General features: G+C 32.9%; 2 protein-coding genes and 1 long non-coding RNA gene across 13 annotated transcripts; all 3 read left to right on the forward strand.

Annotated features, from left to right (window-relative positions):
* Positions 1-1,664: 1,664 nt before the first annotated feature.
* On the forward strand, positions 1,665-7,655 carry LOC111308575 (regulator of nonsense transcripts UPF3-like). 10 transcript variants are annotated; one of them, XM_022906992.2, is made up of 13 exons: positions 1,665-2,055; positions 2,638-2,744; positions 3,096-3,191; positions 3,284-3,403; positions 3,557-3,636; positions 4,061-4,174; positions 4,647-4,794; positions 4,988-5,061; positions 5,436-5,871; positions 6,100-6,192; positions 6,277-6,386; positions 6,468-6,521; positions 7,058-7,655. In XM_022906992.2, exons 1-12 carry the CDS (start codon positions 1,916-1,918, stop codon positions 6,504-6,506), a joined length of 1,557 nt encoding a protein of 518 aa, XP_022762727.2. In that variant the 5' UTR covers positions 1,665-1,915; the 3' UTR covers positions 6,507-6,521; positions 7,058-7,655. The 10 variants fall into 10 exon arrangements, with proteins under 10 accessions (XP_022762727.2, XP_022762733.2, XP_022762730.2 ...); XM_022906998.2 differs by having other exon boundaries at positions 6,100-6,141; XM_022906995.2 differs by having other exon boundaries at positions 3,569-3,636.
* A 413-nt stretch (positions 7,656-8,068) lies between these two features.
* Positions 8,069-16,006, forward strand: LOC111308579 (uncharacterized). Of its 2 annotated transcripts, XR_016327936.1 has the most exons (8): positions 8,069-8,342; positions 8,556-8,652; positions 8,766-8,920; positions 9,099-9,224; positions 10,534-10,643; positions 10,811-13,673; positions 14,449-15,096; positions 15,621-15,889. It is a non-coding gene; the product is annotated as an uncharacterized LOC111308579 (long non-coding RNA). The 2 variants fall into 2 exon arrangements; XR_016327935.1 differs by having other exon boundaries at positions 8,069-8,652; positions 8,766-10,643; positions 15,621-16,006.
* A 2,190-nt stretch (positions 16,007-18,196) lies between these two features.
* Positions 18,197-23,330, forward strand: SK41 (shaggy-like protein kinase 41). Its single transcript, XM_022907011.2, has 13 exons — positions 18,197-18,399; positions 19,424-19,665; positions 19,875-19,967; positions 20,084-20,143; positions 20,237-20,509; positions 20,876-20,950; positions 21,290-21,346; positions 21,424-21,564; positions 21,656-21,706; positions 22,244-22,339; positions 22,426-22,509; positions 22,633-22,735; positions 22,910-23,330. Exons 2-13 carry the CDS (start codon positions 19,519-19,521, stop codon positions 22,996-22,998), a joined length of 1,269 nt encoding a protein of 422 aa, XP_022762746.1. The 5' UTR covers positions 18,197-18,399; positions 19,424-19,518; the 3' UTR covers positions 22,999-23,330.
* Positions 23,331-23,490: the final 160 nt, after the last annotated feature.

Below are 23,490 nucleotides of genomic sequence, written 5' to 3' on the forward strand. Positions count from 1 at the left end.
TTTATTTCTAATAAAGAAAAACTAATTCCAAAATCTTGCATAAGAATGATAAATATCAATCCTTAATTTCTTACCATATTTTCACCTATATAATTAAATAATACATATAATTATCTATCATATAATTAGACTATAGATATAATTTATCTATAATCTTTATGTTAATATTATGATTGATTAAATTTCTTTATAAAATCAAATATAACATATTTAATTATAAAATTTTTTATTGTATATTTTCCTTTCCCTCCACAACACAAAATAATCTTGATTTAGTTTTTTAAAATACTTTTATTATAGACATTCAATAATAACTCTACCGTATAATTTTTAGGTTTAGACATATGTATTGAAATTTGAAACTCTAAATTAAAGATGTTAATCTTATCCATATCTAATAAGGAATCCAATTTTTTATCCTAATAAAAATAGAAATGGATATTATTTTATAGGTACGAAGTTAGATATGATTTTATATTTTTATTTGATACAACGATGAGGATAAGTAATATGATATCTATTCCGTATCCGTAACTTATATATATATTTTTATATATTTATTAAATAAAATTTTTATTAAATAATATAAATTATTATTTTAAATTAATTAAATTAATATATTTTTATTAAAAAATATATATATTTATAAAGAATTATTTAAATATACAAAATTAAAATTAAAATAATTAAAATATGAATTTTAATTTTTTATTTTTTAAGCTATTTTATATTCATTAAATACTCACGAGATATGAATGAAAATAAATTTAAAATATTTATTAAGTATAAATATGAATATGTGTATAATATAAAAATTTAAAAATAAAAATAAAAAATACTTTTATTCTACTTATATTTTATCTATTAACATCCCTAATCTAAGTTGGGATCATAAATTGTAATATTAAACTAAGTCCCATTAAAAAATAATTAACAAATAAGGCTTAAGTGAATTCCTACCTTTAATTCGATCCATTTATTCAATTATTTAAAATATTGAATTATTTACACAATAAGGATTTGATTGATTGAATCCATTTGTATCTCATCTTCCAATCCCAATATTAAAATAAAATAATAATAATTAAAAAAATATTTAATTTAATGTCTTCTGCACCTGCGCCATAGAATTGGCCTAAAATGTCGTAACCAATTTACAAATCGCAATGAGATGTGACATTTCAAGGTTTCATTCATCGATTTTGAATTTTGACTATGCAATAATATATCATCGATGCTTGAAAATGAAGGGTTTATTTTATAATGTATAATTTTTTTTTTAATTTAAAATTTTATTTGTCAATAACTTGCTACATGAATCAAAACACAATAGAATTGATGTTTATCGGTTGAAATGATTGATATTTTCAGGCTTTTTTTTAGTGCATTTGTGTTTCTTTTTATAAATAACAGTATAAAAAAACAAAATCAGTATAGAATTTATATTTATTACACATTAAATAAAAAAAATCGTTTTTGTGTACGAGGGGCAAAAATTTTACGGCTAACCCATTGATTTAGTGGAAAATAAAAATTAAGGTAATTTACTAAGTTTATTACGAGTTTAGGAGTCTTTCAAATTAAGTAAAAAAATAAAATTGAAACGAGGACATAACCGGCATGTTATTTGTTATAAATAAAAACCTTTTCCCCCTTTGTTTATTATATTTTTTTCTCACATTTGCTTCTGTTCTCTCGACACTCTTGCATGGCGATTTGGGCTCCAATTTGCAAAAATTAGGGCTACGCTGTGCGATTCGATCGATTGCCAAATCCGTTTAAAGAAGATGTGATCTCACAGTGATTCTCGCGTTTTTATTTCGAAGCCAGTTTTTATAAAAGATAGAGTCGGTGAAGGTTTTTGAGGGGGGATTTTTTGTGTTTTGTGATTTCTAGGGTTAGGGTTTTTGAAGGCATGAAGGGGGCTTTGGATCGAACCAAGGCGGTTCTCCGCCACTTGCCTCCATCCATTACGGAGTCCATGTTTGTCGAACAAGTCGATAGTGCTTTTGCTGGTCGTTACAACTGGCTCTCCTTTCGTCCCGGGAAGAGCAGGTTAGTCTTATCCTTGTTTTTATTGTTTCTGGTGTTTGTTAATGGAGACTCTCTTTAAATTTGTTTGTGTTTTCCTTTATTCAAGGGTTGTATGGGGTTTTCTCTTGCATTTACTGTATTATAACTTTTTTTAGCGCTAATAGTCGTTGCTTGTAGATGGATATATATATATATATCTATTTATTTATTTAAGGTTTCTTATGTGGAGATTTTGCCATTTTAGGGTTTATTGCTGGTATGTTGTAAATGGGCATGTTTCGTTTTGCTTCATATTTGGCCTTCCTTTGCTTAATTAAAGTCTCAGTGTGTCTCCTTTAGTGGCAGTGTACCTCCTGTCCTCGTACAAGTGCTTCAACTCTTTGTAGGAGTCTGTCTCTTCTATAAAGTAATTTATTAGCACTGAAGCAGATGTTGCCATGTTCTAGATTCTTTGGATCACATATGAATAAATTGACCCAGTTGGTCTTGCATATATTCCATAGTATTGTTTTTCTTTAATGTTACATAACAGCAATTCCAGGGTTAGCATACAGCAAAAGATGTTATCTTATTATAGTTTTACATTTCAAAATGATTTTGCAGTCAGAAGCATCAGTCTTATTCCAGAGCGTACATTGACTTCAAGAGGCCAGAGGACGTTTTGGAGTTTGCAGAGCTTTTTAATGGTCATGTGTTTGTTAATGAGAAGGGTAATTCTTGAACTTCAAAGAGATTGATGTAGCGTAGCGTACCTTTGTTGTCAGCAATACTATTATTAATTTTTGTTTCATCTGGATGAAATTTCGTACTCTCTCAAGTCTCAAATAGGCTAATGAATTTGATTCCCTCTTTTAACTAATGGCTCAAAATCTATGAGTTATTTGGGGATGTTAGAGCACCTTGATTTTCAAAATTGAAAAAGAGATTTTTGACAAGCTTATGTAGGATCTCTCATTTTTTTTAATCAATCTCTTTTTGTTAACCTCTAGTAAAATTAGAAGCTTGCAATAAACTGATGCTAAACTTGGATTTCAAAGAAAACTTTTTCTTCTCTTTTCCAGGGGCTCAGTTTAAAGCTATTGTTGAGTATGCGCCTTCCCAATGTGTTCCAAAGCAGTGGTCTAAAAAGGATGGTCGTGAAGGGACTATATTCAAAGGTAATAAGCTGATTTTGTTTAAGTATAATTCAAAAAAATAGATTTCGAGTGAACTTATTGAATGCCACTTTTTTCCTGTTCATAAATACAAGTATTTGTTGATGAACATCTAGATCCTGAGTATTTGGAGTTCCTCGAATTTCTTGCGAAGCCAGTTGAGAATCTTCCTAGTGCAGAGATACAATTAGAGAGAAGGGAGGCGGAAAGATCTGGTTAGTCGCACGAATCTCATTCACATCTGCACTCTGAAGTTGTTGTGTTGAAAAAAAAAGGAAGAAAATTTTATTTGTTCCATTAAATGACTAAAAGTTTGGTGTTTGTATGTATTTTTATTTTGCTGTCATGCCATTAATGCCCTTTTTCAGGTGTACCAAAAGATACTCCCATAGTTACACCTTTGATGGATTTTGTTAGACAGAAAAGAGCTGCTAAGGGTGCATCACGGGTAATAATTTGCAATCCCTATTTCAGTATAGTTGACAGTAAAATCATGAGCGCTTGAGCAGTGTCTTGTTTGCTGTCATTTGGTGTGTTTTCTTATCAAGTTTTAGCCTTTAGAGTGAAATAGGCATTTCTTTGGTTTGTTGGCTATAAAAATGATTTAGTATAGAAAATACCATGTTCAAATCAATCATTGGCATTATTATCAATGAGAATTGAATTGTTGAAGAATGATAAACTATTATCTAAGGATTCAATAGTTTTCCCCTGCTACCTTTTGACATATTGATATATGGACTGAAGTAAGATTTTTGTATTTTCAACTTTTCCTTTCCTGGGCTTATTTTATTAATGAATTAAATTTGTTTCTGATTTTCTCAGTGTTTTTCTGTGAACTGCTTAAGGATTCTAATGATATTTTATGACAGAGGTCACCGTCTAATGTGAAACTGAGGAGAAGAGGAGCTGGTTCATCTAGTGGAAGTCCAAGTTCAGCATCATCCAAAAGAGGTTCTGAAAAGAGAAGGGGTTCTACTGCAATGGTATGCATATATTTGGTTAATTTAGCCAAAACTATGTAATTTGTTGAGTTGAGATATTTCTCCTCTCTCTCTCTCTCTCTCTCACTCACTCACTCACTCACTCTCTCTTTTTCTTTTCTTTTTATTCATATGGTAATGGAGCTGTAATTTTATTGCCAATAATACATTATTCTGTGAAATTGTCATGCATTTTTAGCTCCTGAAGTAAAATTATGAACATTTGTGGTGGTTCACTAACATATTTTAGCATATTGTGCAACAAATTTAAAAGCTTTGGGGAATAAGTTTTCTTTTGTATATGTTGTAGACAATGACAAATAAAATTGGGTATTTTAGTGATCCATCTGCTTTTGATTTTTTTATTTTCTCTTTTAATATTAAATCTGTTTGACTGTGTTTAGATCCATGATGGATTTCCTGGTCAGATATTGGAAGTCTCTTTATCATTAATACCTTGTCTTTTTGGTGGCAGTATGTTCTAAGGGATAGCTTGAAAATTGCAAGTGTGAAAGACAAGTCAACTTACATTCTGGTTTCCAAAACGGATGATCAGCAACTTTCTGATAAGCCTGTTCCTTTAGCTTCATCTGTGGGAACTGAAATATCTGAAGAGGAAAGTGGTATGGGTGATAATGCATAAATGCCTAATATAAATCATTCTAATTTTTCCTTCCTTTGTTTAATGAGCTATTATTCTAATTGTTTCTTTGTATGTGTCAGTTGGCATCAATACCAGTTAAAGAATTTTTCATTTTGTGGTTGCATTCTCATGTTTCATATCTCCAATTTAAATTTCTCTTCTCATTTTTCCAGGAGTTTGTGGAATTACTGATGCTGGTAAAAAGAAAGTTCTGCTTCTGAAAGGGAAAGAGAAAGAAATTTCTAATGTGAGCTTCTTTGTTCTAGTGGCTCTACCATTCAGTCTTCGTTTATGTTTTCATTCTTAATTCTTTGTTTGGATGGAGGCTTGGACTAAATGGGTAGGGTGCATGTGTGCATACTCAGGGAGAACGGGAGAGAGAATTTTATAAGGGAAGTGGGGGTGGTAACCTGTGGGAGAAAGGAAGAGGGCTCCTATTATTCTATGGTTAATCTTGTTGCTAATAGACACTGTTGTTTTCGCATGGTTTAGATATGTGACATAATGTGCCATGTTGCATTGTCCCCAATATCATCAGTATATACAGGCAGGAATTTTAACTCTCTCAAATCACCATGTTGTGCGATGTTACTTTCCTTATGATCATAATCTTTTGTTTAGGTGGCTGGAAGAATGTTACGTCAACAAAATGTTACATCTCCAATTAAAACCGTACTTGGTTTGACTCCTACCAAACAGAATTCACGTGGTGAAGGCAGAGTGATCAGAGGCATACTTTTAAACAAGGATGCTCGTCAAAGTCAGTCTTCTGGGGTCCAGTCAGAGCAGCAGATTCAGACCTCAAATTTGGAAAAGGATAGACGACCTCAGCATTCTCATGCTCGGTTAGTTTTGAAGGATACAAACAGTGCTTCAGATGATAAGGTTGGGAGTAACTCGCATGGTAATGAGAAGCCTGAAAGACGTAACAGAAACAAAGATAGACCAGATCGCGGTGTATGGACCCTTCACCGTTCTGATGGATCATATGCAAGTGATGAGTCCTTGCCATCATCTGCTTCTCAGTCTGCACAGATACCTTTAGATTCTTCAGAAGGTATGGGTATTTTAAATCTCTGCTATGGTTGTTCCTCGGGAAAATCATTGTCCTGGGGATTCTCCACAAAATGGAGTTGATTGCTATCATGACACAAATGCAATTGCATGCTTGCATATGTTTGCATTATGTGCTTAGTGAGTAGCAGCAAGCCAGAATTGTTGAAAACAGGATTTTCCTTTAAGGAGAATAACTTTTGATGTTTCTTTTTACATATACAATTGGCAGGGGCTTTTGGTGATTATAAAGTTGATTTGCCAAATGTTCATGGTATGCAAGTTAAAACTGTCAGGAGTGGACGTAATAGTTCTTTAGATAATGGTTAGTTTTGATTTTGGAAGCTGAACAAACTTGGTGTGCCTTTGCGAGTTTTGCATTTCATTAACTACTTTTAAATTTATGCAGGATCCCATAAACATGTTAGTCGTCGTGGAGCACTTGCCGATGGATCATCTGTTTTGAGTGATGGGAAACCAGGGAAAAAAGGCAGTGCTTCTGGCTATGGTTCTCATGAGGTGCTTATAACTATGCTTGAATACCTGATATGTTTATTTGTCTTATGCCACATTTTTACTATTTGTTCTCTAAATTTGCAGAAACAAGTCTGGGTACAGAAATTGAGTTCTGGTTCTTAGTGAATTTTTAAAACGGTAAGCATTTGATTATTGTGATCAGAAATTGTTGGCCAATGCTTTTACCAGCTTAAAAGTTATATGGTAGTTTAGAGAATAATGTGATATTTTATTTTTATAAAAGAATAATGTGAAATATTTGTTCATGAAAGAAAGCATGTAGTTCGAATGATTTCAGCATGTTGGAGTACAATTGTATTGGAAATTGAGGGAATGGCCATATAGATAAGTAGTCAGTATGTGCTTCTTTGAGTAGAGTTGAAGGTCTAAACCTTTTGCGAGGGATTGCCTTGAATGTTAACTGTATTAGTTGGGTAGTTCCCAAGTTGGCTTAAGACTGAGAATCGCTATTAAATCTGTTGGTAACTTGTTTGAATTGATCTTGGTCTAATGCAACTATTAGTCTGCTTCTGTTATTGGTTTGTGGGGTTTTTTTTTTTTTTTGGTGAAGCACAACTTCATAAGAACGTTGATGGAAATTCTACAAATTTTTTATTCCATGGCTCATTTGTCAAGGTATTATATACATTCTCTCTTCTATCATTATTTTGCAGGAAATTGCTTAGTCACTTGAATTTTGAGCATGCACTTGCTTTTGCTGGAGGCTGTCTCGTTATGCTTAACCTATGATCTGGTGTAATCAATGTTTCAGCATCAAAGTAGGGGAAAGGTTCAGTTGACCTAGAGGTTGCAGATATCATTGTAATTAATACTTGATTGAAGAAATCCCTAAGTTAATACCTGGTGGATTGAAGAAATCTCGATCTTAGTCAAAGATGGCGAAGGAACACGAAACAAACACAGAACCACTGTTGTCATCGCTGCTGGTCCTTGTGGATTTTGTCCAGTTGAGATGCTATGCCATTGACTCGACTGGGTTACCGGGAGATTCTGATTTTAGTGGTTGATTTTCTCCTTTAGCCGGAATTGTAAATATAAATATAAATATAAATGCAGAGCTCTATATACTGCCTGTTTGACAGAGTTATTATACTTGTTTTGCCGAGCAGTTCACCTTTATGCCTAGACTCTAGTTAGCATTTTGTGTATAAGCCCCCTAGGCCTAGAACTTGTCGGGGCTTTTATAAATGGGCTTGTTCAGAAGATAAGGAAAGCTGGGGAACTTTTAGTAGCCCGCAGCTTGTGTTCAAACTCGTTGACTCATGCTTGGATTTCTGGAATTCTGGCGTTGGAGTGATGGAGGAATGATAAAGGTGTTAATTCAAATCATTGCTTACAGCCATGTGATTTTTTCCCAAAGAATAAAATATTGGTTGAAAAGTGTACAAAAGAAATTAAGCTTTCTGGCTAAAACAAAACAGAAAGGGAAATTAATTTTATTTAAAAAAGAAAAAGAAAAAAAAATACATATTGCCTCTGTCATGGCAGAATAGAAGAAAAAGGACATATATATAATTCTGATAATAAAAAAAATACTAGATTATTCTCTTAAAATATTATTTTTGAAACTAAATCATTGGTGTCGTATTATTCCATCGGGCAAAAAAATTATTGGGCTAATGGCTCAAATGGCAAAAAAATCAGAATTACATCATCAGGTTAGACTTACCCAAATCTTAATACGAGAGAAATTCAAGCTTTTGTTCGTTTTGTTTTTGATTTTAGCCTGTTCGCAGGGCATAGCTGATGGTGGTGGCTAAAAGTAGCAACTGGTGGCTGAATCGGCTTGGGTGGAACGGCAGCCATATCGACTTGGGTAGAACTAGACGCGCTGCCGCATCTATTTTAAAACTTTGTAACGCCTGAATCTATTTCAAGATTTGGAGCGTTACAATCGGAAAATATCTAATAGAGCCGTTAGACACAAGAATGGACCTGGTATCTATTTCTATAAATAGAGTACCTGTTTTACATTTCTTGGCTTCTCTACACAGCCTTCAAAGGCTTAATTTTTTTTTCTTGAATTATCAAGGCTTTGTGTACATGTTTGTGGATTTCTATGCAAATGCATACTGTAAGTTTATTTCTTCGCTTTATATAAATCGGTCTTATCTTCTCCACTTTTAAAGCTTGCGTCTCTGCCTTGTGAAGGGAATGGAATTCTGTAGTTTGTGTTGGAAGGTAACGTAATCAAGGGTCATGCTAAGGTTGCATGGTGTGGTGGGACTCCTGGGAAGGGTGTTGCTAGGTAAAAATGCTTCTTAAACTGGTTTTAGGACTTGTCCATACTGATACTTGTACATGCTTGCTTGTGGATTTGTAAACCTTCTGGATAACTTGTTTGTTATCCACATTTTTAAGCGGGTTAAGGAGAAGATGGAACAGCAGCCCAGTGGTAATTGCTGGAGCAGAGGATGAAGAGTATGGATTGACCATAGATGACATTGATACGCCAGTTGCAGAAGAACTTGCCAAAGGGGAGCCTCAACATAAGTATACGGGTTTTGTAAAAGCAGGTATGTGGGAAAAATCTGTGTTGATACAGGTACGATTACTTTTAGTATATTTGTATATTGGTTTAGGAAACTCAAGAATGTTTCTTTTTTTTATTCTATGCATTAACCATTCTAAGAGTGAGTGAAAAACATTGTTTTTGACTGTCTATAAGTTAGTTTGCTTCAATGTTCCTTTTAGGTTTAACATGGGATACTCTCATAGATCCTTCCCGAGATTGCTAAGCGTTATCCTGCACATACTGCTTTGTGCATTACAGATAGTTGGGAGTTTTGCCGTCCAGAGCATGCAGCAGATTTGTATTTTGTAATATACTCCTTACTATCATTTGCTTTGTAAATGATTGCTAATAGCCATACTATCATTTGCTTTGTAAATTATTGCCAATAGCCATAGTTTCAATAGTCTTTTGAGCTTGCATGTCATTTTTATGAGAGTGCACAGTTTACATAATTCGTTGAGTGTATGATGCTTAGTGGTTTTGGGAGAAGCAGTTTCAGTTCATATGTGTCATTCTGTGGAAACAGGGAGAATATGATTTAAGAATCTAATAGCATGCGATTCATTGCAATTCCAGCAATAGGTACATATGGCTGTTAAAAAAAAGGAAAAGGGAGTTTAGGGAGATGTACATGTGAAAGCACACTTCTTTGATGTTTGTTTATGTTGTTACGAAGTAACAGAAAAGGGACAACGATGAAATGTAGTTAGGCCTTTGAATGTTTTTTTGTTATCCTAACATTTTTTTTTATATTCATTGAATGCTTATAATTTCACTTGTTAATTGATCTTAAACAATATGTGCGACATGGCTGAGTTTAAGATTGCCAGATGCAACTTATTATTCTAATGGGGGGGTGGGGTGGTGTAAATGCATTTTAAAAAACCATACATGGTCTCCTGTGGAAGTTGCATACTTTAATGTATGGTTTTGTCAGCAGACTCAACATTTTGTTTAAATTCATTTTCCTCCTTGTTATCCACTTAAAGAAGCCTCCATTGACAAACCTTTTGAGGATGCTTGTCGCTGTCACATCATTTTTGTTCAGGAGAGCACACTCTGTGTTGATCCTGATATAATCTGAAGGTATAAAATGCTTCTGGGAGAGAGAGCACTTTCTAATTTCACTGCTATTCCTGATGCAAATGAGGAGATAAGTGATTCTTGTTAGACTTTTTTGGTTTCTGGGAGAGAGAACACTTTCTAATTTCACTTGTGCTATTACATCATGCTTTTAGCTTGTCTATAGTGTTAGTCAGATGTTAGTTTCCATATGATCCAAAAGAGAAAAGAAGAATAAACTTGATCTCGTAAGCTTCTTGTTTTTTTCACTCATTTTGCTTTTAAGGTTGCTTTTAATTAGTAGTTGCATTAACTCAGCATTGGTCCTAGAAAAATCCATTTGATTGAGGCAGTGGTGTTTTTCAGTTGTAAGATGTATTAAGATGCCTGCTAATTTGAAATGTGAATGCGTCAAAGGCAGCAGATAGCTTGAATACCTTTAGGGAATTTATGAGATGTATGTGGTAAACAAGTCTATGTATGTCTGATTTCTCTGATTGATGTAGTTCGTGTACACCCATTTTTTATTTTGATTATATCTTTGAGTTGAAGGTCCTGGACAAATTGGGTGAGTCAATTCCATTTGCAAAATACGACTCTTGGATGGTATACATTCCTGAAGGTGAATTCTTATCCTGCATAGGCTCAACCAAAATTTCAAGGTGGACTTCCATTGTTATTAGATTTGTTAAAATTTAAGCCTTTTCATATTTTATTATGCATGTTAATATTTCTCTGGTTTCATATTCCTTTCTCTGTTCTAAATGCATTTTTTAAGAGTAGAAGGCATCCAAATGATCTGGTTATGTAAATTTTGCTGGTTATGCAGTGACTTCTACTGGAGAAGAAGTGGCAAAAATATTGCAATGATTGATTCAGTAAGACCCCATTGCATCTTTTTCAGTGTTTCGAACCTTGAAACACCAATTGCCAGAAACAGAAATTGGAACATTGGTAAAAGTTAATATTCATCGTGAATCTGTCTTTTTAGATGGCTTACAACGATAAGAATAAAATTTTGGCATGATTCAGTTGACTGCCATGGTAGAGACAAGAATATGCAATTCGCATTTGTGGTAATAAATATGGGTGTCAAACATCAAAGAATTCTAAAGGTTAGCATCCAGCATGAGTAAGAAGATTACTAGATTTAAATACTCAAGGATCCATGCTTGTTATTTGAAGCTGGAAACTTCTATCAGTGGAATGCTTTTTCTATGTGATGTTATCACTTGATTCCAGAATTATCATTGTATAAGTTTATTTTGAAAATATTCCTGGCTTTGTTTATTGATACGTTCTTTGGAGAATCAAAGTTAGGTAACATTTGCTGACTAACATTTTATTATTTTCAATGAGGTTATCCAATTAAAGAACTTTGTGTTCTAAGTTCAAAGGCATTATGCTGAGTAACATATATTTTCAGGACCTTGAAGAGTATGCAAGACAGAATGCTGTGTAGACCTAGCAATTCATGTCACCGTGTCGTGTAAAATATTGTATTTGTGTCGTGTTTTATACGAAAATCGCGTGTCACAATTCGTGTTAATAAGAAAACATAAAATACAATTTTTTGGTTTTATTAACTTATTTATGGCTTTTCTAAAGTTTTAAGCAGTGTTATCTTCATGATCAATTTTGTATTATGTCACTGTATCATGTTTCAAATTGTCAAATCTAATGTGCAAGAGTGGAAAAACCATTTTGTGAGTTCCAATAATTTTACTCATCATTGTCAATGTGTGAATTTAGATCAATTAATGTAGGAAGATGAAATGTTTTTTCTGTTGATTTTTCTTTTAGGAGCTGACAACCAACCATAAATAAGTTAATAAAACCAAAAACTTATATTTTATGTTTTCATATCAATATGAATTATAACACATGATTTTTATGTAAAACACGACACAAATATAATATTTTATATGACATGATACTTTTCTTTTTAGGCAGCTCTCTAAGATCATATAATAAATAAGTCACTTCCTCAAATAGAATTCTCTAAATAACTGCCTGCAACATAATAATTGCTACCAAACTCTGTCAGATATTTGGATTGAGCCTCAAAACCTGAAGATCTGTTGTTGTAAGATGTGCAATTTGATTTAAATACCCCCCCCCCCCCTCTTTTTTTTTAAACCTTAGTATTTCTCAAATTAAGAATGCAATTTGGTTCAATACTTCCGTTATCTGCCGCTGCAATGGCTCTGCTTCCTTTATCAGTCAGAGGAGATTTGGGCGTTCTTTCCACTGCTGCCACTAGATATGCCCTTTCTCTGTTGAAATCATTTGTGGAAATGGGACCTCATGGAGCTTTTGCTGCTCCTAAGCTTTTACAACCCTAAATCAAGGACTCATTGGACCAATTTTATTAGGAACTGAGTGGACCTTCTGGCTTTCTTGCTTTTAGGGTTAAAATCCAACGGTATACTTTCAGCAGAGATGGTAATTACATGGATATTCATGCTTTTAGCTTACCTTTCTAAAGATGTCAAGTTGTCTGCTTTAGCATGCAACCAATCGCATGGGCAAACATATTTAATGATTGTGACTGCTCCAAATTTCCATTTCTATGATGGTTCTTGGATATTCTTTTTCATGGTTATATTTTGGGTGAAATGCCATTAATATATATGCAGACATAGTACTTTTAAATCTGACTTTGTTAAGTTTACTTCCAATTTTTCAGATTTATATGTTTGCAGAATTGTACTAGCCTGGTTGTACTCTGGAGTAACCTCTTCGTGGAAATGGGGCTGTTGTTGCTCTTGTTTGAGAAATACAGAAGTTTGAAAAACATCTATCTCTAGTTGACAACGAATTCTCTCTTCTTGGGATGCTATTGACTGAAAAATTGTCTGTGCTGCAGTTTATGCGTGCTAAAGAGGCTGTTGTCAGCAATACATTAATGTGGGTCTGTTAAAACCTGCTTCCCAAGGAATAACTTCCGAAGTCACATATGGATAGGATTAAGACAACACAACAGTGCGAATCATTCATGCATCTCCATCTAGGCTTTAGTGCAGAAGTGAGAAAATATTAGTAACTGGCAACTTAGTTGTCTAATCAAATGATTTTAGATCTTTGTTAATCCAAAAATTGTGTTTTTCAAAACTATTTGTGCACAAATTCTTTTCTGCATGATGACTCTGAGTTACTAGGTGTCAGATGGTAAAGTTAATATTTTGACTTTAGGTGCACTAAATGGCTAATACTCTGAAAATGAGTAAATTTGGTACTTTTGATGAATGTAAAACAAACTATGCTATTGCCGTGTACATAGTGATTATCCTTTATCACTTATTTCTGATTATCTACTTAATAAGTAAATTACAGAATAATTTCTCCCAATTTCTATAAAGCTCATTGTACCCATATGTTACTAGGTTTTGCATGTTCCTTGTGTATACTATCTCTATACATCTCATTAGCCTCTTTTTAAGCATCATAATGTCCATGGTCTACGCAAGGATTTGGGAATTCATCGTATTGTTGATAATGACTGGGATAGAGGAGTTGACGCTGAACAGAATGTTGTTTTAATTTCTGTGCCCGGTGTACTTAGTCTGAATCTTGCACCACCAGGGAAGCATGTTTAACATGCTTATATCCCAGGAACTGAACCATATGAATTGTAGGATGGATTTGATCGTAGAAGTGCAGAACACAAAAAGCTTAAAGCTGAACAATAGGTACTTATATGTGCCTGCTAATGTTATTTGATTATGCTTTGCTTCTTTTTATGGCTAAACCATAGCTTGAAAATTCAAAAAACTCTATAAAAGTGAAAAGCTTGTAATTCTTTTGTTCATTAAAAGAAAATTGTTTCACAATAGCTTCGAAAAAGTAAGCTTATATGGCTATATTTTTCTAGTTATCAGCTAGACACTTCGGACTTCTCTCGTGAAAAAAGAGAGTCCTAAAATTTGTAAAACCAACTTTTTTCTTTATGATTTTCATATTCATTTCCCAATGGCTTTCATTTTCTATTAATTCCTTCAAGAATAAAGTCATTGATCAGACTTTTTATCAACCCCATTGGACCTTAATTATTGGCTCTTCTGCTAATTCACAATACTTAACTATTACTACACCAGAACCAAGATTGAACTTTATCTTATTTTGGGCATCCATAACTTTTACCTATTCCTTTAGTTTCTCCTTGTCTGGACAAATGAGTCTTCAACATGATTAAAATCTGTAGTATAATTGTTTGTTACTTCTCTCAAGTGAGACATTTCTGTCTAGTTGATTTAATGCTTCAAAAACCAGGTAATATGGAAAGCACACTCTTTGATGTTTGTTATGTTGTGGCATGAGTAACAAGGGACAACGATGAAATGTAGTTGGGCCTTTGAATGTTTTATGTTATCCTAACATTTTATATTCATTGGGTACTTAGAATTTCACTTGTTATCCTAACATTTTATATCCTAAACAATATTCGCCACATGGGCTGAGTTCAAGATTGTCGGATGCAACTTATTATTCTGCTGGGGGGTGGGGGTGGTGTAAATGCATTTAAGACCCGTACATGGTCTCCTGTGGAAGTTGCTCACTCAACATTTCGCTTACTGTTTGAGCAATGTAAGGATCATTTTCCTCTTAAAGTATAAAATGTTTCTGGGCGAGAGTACACTTTCTAATTTCACTGCTATTCCTGATGCCAATGGGGAGGTAACTGATTCTTTTTAGACTGTTACTTGTGCTTTAAATCTTTTTTGGTTGATGAATACTTCTATCTTACACCTTTAAAATCAGTGGTATAATGTTTATTACTTCTCACAAGTGAGACATTTCTGTCTAATTGAATTAATGCTTCATAAGCAGGTAATGTGGAGAGCTGTCGAACGTGCCCTTAAGCTCAGGTTTCAGACGTAATAAATGTGAGGTGAAATTGGTTGGAACTCGGTTGACACATTAAAGGTTTTTACAAAGAAATAGAGGAACTAATGGACCTGCTACACAAGCTGGTCAAGACTCTTTTCCAGGACATTCGACACCCATTCCACAACTTTAATGTTGTGGAGATTCTACTTTTCCTGGCTGTGGATTCCTTGCAGTTTCTCAACACTTCCAACAGCTTCTTGATGCTATCGAAATTTGAATACATTGGTGAGTTTCATTTTGTTTTCATATAGTAATTTCTTTTACATTTTGATTATAGCCTTGGAAAACTTAAATTCCATCCTTTCAACCTAATGATCATTAACACGCGATTGAGCTTCATAACTGTAGCTTATAGAGGTGCTCTGGAGGAATATATTCCAAGATAATGATCTACAAACAAAAGTGAAACCTAAATCTTGGGGTTCTTGATATTTTTGTATCTCTGATCATTTATACAACCAATTTAGATGCTTTTCACTCATTTTGATGAACTGTTTTGCACTTGGTCCAAAAGAACATGAGTATTTATAGTTTGATTTTATTGATTTGGACATGCGAAAATTGACTGCATATATGCTGGTGTTGAAATGTCCACCTGACATTTTCTTGGCATTGTATTCTTGGTCGCTCATTAACAATGTACTAGACTTGTTCAGAAAGTTGCATTTCACATAGTAAATGGAAAAGGATAATGTGGCTGTAATGGCAGGCAAAGCTGTCTCACTTCGTATTTTTGTTGATGGTTGAAGGATATATTACGACAACAACACAATCTTGATCGAACAATTATGATCTTCAGGTTAAGTTCAAGATTCAAATTCCTTTTCGTTTTTAAAGAATTGAAGCACCATGACAGAAGGAATATGTTACCTTTCAGATTTCATGCACCACAGCGGAGGAGACTTCCTTTTGAAGCAAGAATCCTGTACGTTCTTTCCAGGAAATCAAGAATAATTTTTTTTTTCCATTTGCAGTTACTCACGAGTCAATTCTGATAATTAAAATTAAAAATTTAGCATCCTATTATATATATATATATATATATATATATATTCAAACTATTTTTGTTAATTATGTATTGGACCAGTTGTTGTGTTACTTTCTTATATATCGTAATGGAGACTACATATGTATATGAATGGTGTAGGACCACCTATGCATAATTGTACTTTTTGTTCATGACATGACACTTGCTAGTTCTTGGCTAACTACCCTTTCACTTTAACACTTGGAAGCATGCAAATTAAGAAAATTTGAGAAAGCCAACATGATCATCACGGCATATGGCTATTAATCGACTGTATGGGTTCTGTCATCAATTCTTATTATGCATGCATCGAATTCCCCTGACTTTTTATGCAATATTTCAAGCCGATACAGCTGATGAGTAAGGATTTCTCTGGTTAATTGTGTAAGCAATAATTTCAGAGTTGCATGCGGTGGTGGTAGCACCATGCATGCAATTGGCAAGCTCAACTTCCATGACCACCTGCTGTAGTATTCCATATATCATTAATAATCATATGTGAAAATCTGAGGGTCAAGATCTTTCATGCAATTTCTGTAATAATTGCATGGAATTCTCAACCCTTGCTTGCCAGTTGTCCTTTTTTTTAGAAAAATATTATATGATCCAATTAAAGAGATAAATGGCGTAAGATATATATAATCCAATTATTATGAGTATTTATATATATATATATATATATATGGAGTTATCTTATGATATGATCTGTTATAGGGGACCCATGCATCATCTTCTCATGCATTGATTGACGTCCACGTTTCAAGCAAGATGCCATTGCTTTTGTTGGAAGATGATGATGGTTGAAGAGATGCATAATCCAATTAGGCTTGAATGTGGCCATATGACAGTTTTGAAAACATTTTTTTCCTTTGGAAAGAGACTTAACATAAGAGAATAAAACTGTCTGGGTCATGATATCGATGAGAGCAATTCTGGCCTATTGTGAAAATATTGTGATCTTATCTTTGCCTATTATCCATTTGGAATCCTCTTTTCCCCGTCACACAGTTTTGTTTTTAGACTAAAAATTTTGCTTATGAAAGCACACTGTTCCTTTCCACATACATTATATATTATGTGCTATGATTTCAAAGGATTATGAATTTTAACTAAAAAAAAAATTTGAAGATGCATGAATGAAATTATACTTACTTAGACCATGAACAAAAGCAAATTAATAATGAGATATCGCAATCCACATATATATATATATATATATTTATATTCAAATTAAAAAATATATATTTCATGGAGTGTGTTGGTCTCCCCCTTTTAAGTCTCAATCCAATAATTATAATAATTATGAGCACTAGTTAGCTAGCTGCATAAATTTATATTATTGCATTTATATTTAATGATTCGTATATTTATATTATATAAAATATTAAAATTTATATATTTATATTATATTTTATATAAAAATTTTGTGTTAAATTTTATATTTATATAAAAAACATAAAATGAGTTATTACTTTATTTGTTAGATTCTCTGATAAATATTTTTAATTTTGATTTTAAATAATTATTAGTTAAAATATATAAAGATACTTTTAAAATTTTTTGATTAGGAGGTATTTAAATATACTTTTATAAAAAAAAATTGGTTTAATAAAATCTTTAAAGTATCAATAATCAGAATTAAAAACATTTGATTGAAAAAAAATTAAATCATATATTATTTATGGAAAAAATATATTAAACAGTAAGAGTAAAAATGGTCAAAGGTCCAAACAAAAAGAGGATTAAAAAGTCAAAAGTTGTTGAACTTTAGAACAATACAAATGCTTTGTCAAATCGTTTACTTAAAGTAAACAATTCTACCAATTACTTAAAGCATTAATTCTTTATAATTTATTTTCAGGATTCGATGATATAATATAAAAATAATATAAATAAAAAATATAAAATAATATAATTAAAATTTTTAAAAAATTATAAATAAATTAAAAAAATATATTTTATATATTTATATTCATATAAATTATAATACATAATTTATTTATAAAATATAATGTAAATATAATATTTTATATAAATTAATAATACGAATTGTCATATTTAAATTCTTTCGAGTAATATAATTTTTTTTTTCAAAAATTAAGCATTTTTTCACTCTCCATATATACGGTTACTGTACAATACAATAGTAGAGCCTCGAATTCAAGAATTATAGTAAAAAGAAAAAGCATTTTAGAAAATAATAATAACAATAATAAGTTGAATGAAGATTGTCAGGTAATTGTCAGTTCTTATTCCAAAAACATCCATAAAACTCCAACGCTCTCTTTCTCTCTCTCCGCTCAAAATATAGAAAAAAAATAAATAAAAAAGAAATTGGAAATCGAGAAAAGTGAAAACTTGATCAGATCAGAAACAGTTCTCAGTTTCCTGCTTTCATTTTTTTTTTTCAAAAAAATTGCTTTGAATTTCGTAATCGAACGCCGAAGATTGAAAAAAACATGCGTTTGATCTGTTTTATGTTTCATTCCAAACACTTCCGAGTAAGTATCCGAAACGCTAAGATCGTTTTCACGATCTGGTTTTCTTTTCTTTTTTTAAGTTAAGTAATTTAGGTTTAATTATCACAAAAGTTGCTGCTTTTCTATATGGCAAAGAGGTTTTTGTTTTTTAGTTTTTTTTTCTAAATTTATCGCTTAGAGTGGAAATTGGTGTGGTTTCTGGTCTTTTGATTGGTAAGATTAGGGTTAGATCTGATCAAAGCTCGTTGCAAAAATAGCCGATAATTTCACGCTGTGATTGTGAATCGCTGTAAAATTTATTTTGTTTTTGTTAATTTTAGTTCTATTCTATCCTCGTTTTATCTTTGATATTATTAATAGATCAAACTGATTAGTTTAGCAAAACAAAAGAAATCCCGACGTTTTATGGAAACTAATTGCTAAGAAATAAGCTTTTTTTTTAGTAGGAATAAGGCACATTTGTTAAGGTAAAGTAATTGACTGAAGATTAAACAAACATTAAATCTAGGGCATTTTTCAGAGAATATGACATTATTAGACTTAAATGTTCCAATTAAGTGAATTTATGTAGCTGATCTCACTAGCTTGAAGCTCAGCTCTGGTCTATTTGTCTGAATAGGTCGTTTCTTAACTGAAAATCTCTTTCCTTCTTGTTTCCTTGTTTCCTTGTTGCATTGCATTTCTTTTGTCATCCCAATTCCAAAAAATTATATGCTACATGAAGCAGTAGTCCTCAACTTTTGATTCCCATATATATATATATATATATATATATATATATATATATATATATTGATATCCCATTTTATCTGTTCCTCTAACGTGTAAATGCTTAAATTCATGTCTGCTAGAAGCATATAACTATTTTTATTTGAGTTTATTATTGTGATTTTGTTGTCTAGGCAACTATTTTCTTTTCTTTATTCAGATCTTTTATTGTGGCAGGTGGTCATATATGTTAATTTTACATGGAATCTATGATATTAATCATTCTATAGTCATCTTTTTTTAATGTTTCTGACCCATAATTTTGGGAATCTTTTAGGAAGGTAGGTGCTTCGACAGGATGGGCAGCTGGACTACAGAGTTTTTGGTGGATAGCAAATACTAGAGGATCTATAAGGTTTACCTGGCTGAATTATGGCATCTGCAAGCCTAGGAAATGGCGGAGTAGGTAGTTCCAGGTCTATCAATGGTTTCAAAAGTTCGTCTAGTTCTGTTGATTGGCTGGGGAGAGAAATGCTTGAAATGAGATTGAGAGACAAGGTGGACCATGATGAAGACAGAGTAAGCAGCTTAATCTATATTTTTCCCTTTTTTTTTTTTTTTGGGAGGGGGGTTGAAATTGTTGAAATTTCTTCTGAAGTGGTTTCACTATGGCACTCATGCTAATTGAAAATATAGTAGTTTGACTGTTGAAACCTTAAATAGAATTTCACAATCTTTGCAAAATGTTTCTCTACTTGTAGATGATCTTCTATGTTTTATCCATGCAGGATAGTGAACCAGATGTAGTTGATGGAGTCGGTACTGAAACAGGGCATGTAATAAGAACGACCATTGGTGGTCGAAATGGTCAATTAAAGCAGGTTGAAAGAAAAATAAATTAGCGTGCAAATTTTTCATGTGAGATTCAAATGAATTGATGTTTTTATTGACCTACATCATTCCTAACATATATATACTTTTTTGTCTGGATTGACAGAATGTCAGTTATATCGCTGAGCATGTGGTTGGAACTGGTTCTTTTGGTGTTGTTTTCCAAGTATGTAGTTCTATAATATTATTGTTTGGGAATATGATCTTGACTTTATTCATATAGATTATAATCTTGAAATAAGTTGTCTGTTTGCTGCAGGCAAAATGTCGTGAAACTGGAGAAATTGTTGCCATCAAGAAGGTTCTTCAAGACAAGCGCTACAAGAATAGGGAATTGCAGATTATGCAAATGCTGGACCATCCAAATATTGTTTCCCTTAAGCATTATTTTTTCTCAAAAACAGACAAGGAAGAACTCTACCTCAATCTCGTTCTTGAGTATGTGCCTGAAACTGTTAATCGCACAGCAAGAAGCTACAGCCGGATCAACACGCGAATGCCTTTAATATATGTTAAACTCTATACCTATCAGGTTCATCTCCATTTTATGGAAAATATTCTTATATTTTATATTGATATATGGATTGATGGAGTTGGAATATATTTCCTTTTCAATTGCCTTTTAGTGGGTAATTGGGTAGTTCAGAGTAGTTTCAGAAATGATTTATTGTCTGACTTATTTGGTATTGTTGCTATCTCTTATGGTAATATAATGATAAGTCATCCTTCAATTTTAAATTTAAACTATTGCCTTCACGTAAGATTTGTCAAATATTTCTATTTCGCTATAGATAAACTTGCTTTTCTTTTTCCCTTTCTTCAGTTCAGTTTAAACACTGAAAGATTTTAATTGAATGGAAAAAGTTGTAGTTAATTGTTTTCTTCTTTTGGATTGCAGATTTGCAGAGCACTTGCCTATATACACAACTGTATTGGAATATGTCACCGTGACATCAAACCTCAAAACTTACTTGTAAGATTCTTCTTCTCAGGAATCATATGTTTGCTACAGGAGATTTTTTTCATGTCATAGTGTACACCTGGCTCATAAGTGTATTGTTTGTTATTCTCATTGATCAAGTTTCTTGGCCATAGTGACAAAAACCTGTGATTTACTGGTTAGTTTTATCATTGTTAAAGATATATAGTAGTTATATGGAGCTACCCTGATACAAAGGTGGCTTGAGGATTTATTAGTTTATCATTTTTTTTCTTTATATGAGGAAAAAAATGTTAATCTGGCTTTATCATATTTGGAGCCACATTGTCCTTCTCTATTTGGTGAGACTCAGCTGCTATGGTTCATGTCCAGGTGAATCCACATACTCATCAGCTGAAACTTTGTGATTTTGGGAGTGCAAAAGTGCTGGTAAGTTTTGATGCGATAGTAATGGTTGTAGTTGGATCTTGTTTCATCAACTGAGTGGGTGCTTTCCTTGTTTTCAGGTGAAGGGAGAACCCAATGTTTCTTACATTTGCTCAAGATATTATCGTGCTCCAGAACTCATATTTGGTGCTACTGAATACACAACTGCTATAGATATATGGTCTACTGGTTGTGTGATGGCTGAATTGCTTCTTGGGCAGGTAATTTAGACTTTCATTTAGTTAGAGTACTGTTATAGGCTACTGTTGTCTTCATTGATTGTTGTTTCTGACTCACTAACATTCTATGCAGCCATTGTTTCCTGGTGAAAGCGGGGTCGACCAACTAGTTGAAATCATTAAGGTGATTGCATCTATCAGTTCTCATAATATTTTGGAGTACTTGCTTTTGATGCATGATTAATCTAGTTGTTAATGTTGACTATTTGCTAGAATTGGAAAAATCAGTTGAAATTTATGATATCTCAACAATAAACTATAGATTGGCAAAAAAACAAATAAATAAATAAATAAGCCATAAATTTTGATAATGTTTAGACTTTTGCTTAAACTCAGTTATGTTAAAAATGAAATTAAATGTACACTTGGGATGCTTTCATAAACTCTGTAGATAAGTTGACATTTTCTGACAGAAGTTACTAATGAGTTTCTACAGTATCACTCTTCCTTTTGATGAATAGAGAGAAATTTTGAACCCAAAAAAATTAGGTTTTGAGTATGTTAAAAACTGCTGAATACAGTTTGCATTAAACAATTTGTTTGGTGCCTTATGCATGGCCTTGTCTCCACTGTTTTTTACCATAATGTTTGAAACTATGCGTTTAATGTTTCCCTAAGAATGTGTTTGATAATGTGTCTGTATTTTGAATTTGTTCTTTAGGTTTTGGGGACTCCAACCAGGGAGGAGATCAAGTGCATGAACCCAAACTACACTGAATTCAAGTTCCCCCAGATAAAGCCACATCCATGGCATAAGGTACATGTTTTTTTTTTTTTTTTTCATTATTTGTGCCCTTCTCATAAGGTTTTTATTGAAGTTCATAATTCATTTTCTTGCAACAGGTCTTCCAAAAGCGTTTACCTCCAGAAGCAGTAGACCTTGTCTGTAGGTTTTTTCAGTACTCTCCCAATTTGCGATGCACTGCTGTAAGTGTGACTGTCATACTTTTGCTGCCTTGAGTAGTGATGTTAAAATATATCATTCAATAATCACCTTTTTCTTTTCCCCTTTTTCCATGTCTGTATCTGCTGGTGGTGATACTTGTGTAGTTGGAGGCTTGCATTCACCCTTTCTTTGATGAACTGAGGGACCCAACCACTCGCCTTCCCAATGGCCGCCCGCTTCCACCACTCTTCAATTTCAAGCCTCAAGGTCAGCTTCACTTGGTACTTGAATGCATTTAGCCTGTTATACCATCAAGATACATTGTTGCATTTACTTTGCTGAAATCACATTTATGGCATAAGATTTATCTGTTAACTGTTGGTTCAATCAATGTATTTCTTGATATCTTTTTTTGCTTCTCTTTTTCCCCATAATTGGCAGAGCTCTCTGGCATTCCTCCTGAAGTTGTCAAGAAACTTATTCCAGAGCATGCTCGTAAGCAGAACTTATTCATGGCGCTGCACACTTAACAACTGTTCCAAGTTTTCTCTGCTTCTACTAGCCAATCCCACGCCGTTTTGATTAGTGTCAACTTATGTAAAAAAAAAAACCCCTTTCCTTGCCCGTCTTCTGTCATCGTTCTAGTAAGAACCACTGTTTGAAAACAAGTCGAAGGAGACCCGAGAGGCCTTGATTGCTGGTGAAGCTGTTTTTTCTGTTCATTATGAAGACAATTTTAATTACTATTAACTTTTTATGTATATTTATTTGTGTTCCCTGTTGTGGGAGGTTTTTAGTGAGATTAAAATCATGAGAATGTGTATTTTTATCCTGTGCTGAAAAGTTTTCATGTTGGTACTTAGCTTCATTCTTCACTCAATTTCTTTTACCCATTCTTCACTCAATTTCTTTTACCCTTTATAATTATACAATTAGATCCAAGTTTGCCTTGTGACACTAGAAACTACCATTCCTCTCTCTTTTCCTCTAAAATCATCATACAACCAAATTGGCCAAATTGG

The sequence above is a fragment of the Durio zibethinus genome, chromosome 2 (genome assembly GCF_047325235.1).
Source record: "Durio zibethinus cultivar Kanyao isolate XHJ-2024 chromosome 2, ASM4732523v1, whole genome shotgun sequence".
NCBI lineage: Eukaryota > Viridiplantae > Streptophyta > Magnoliopsida > Malvales > Malvaceae > Durio > Durio zibethinus.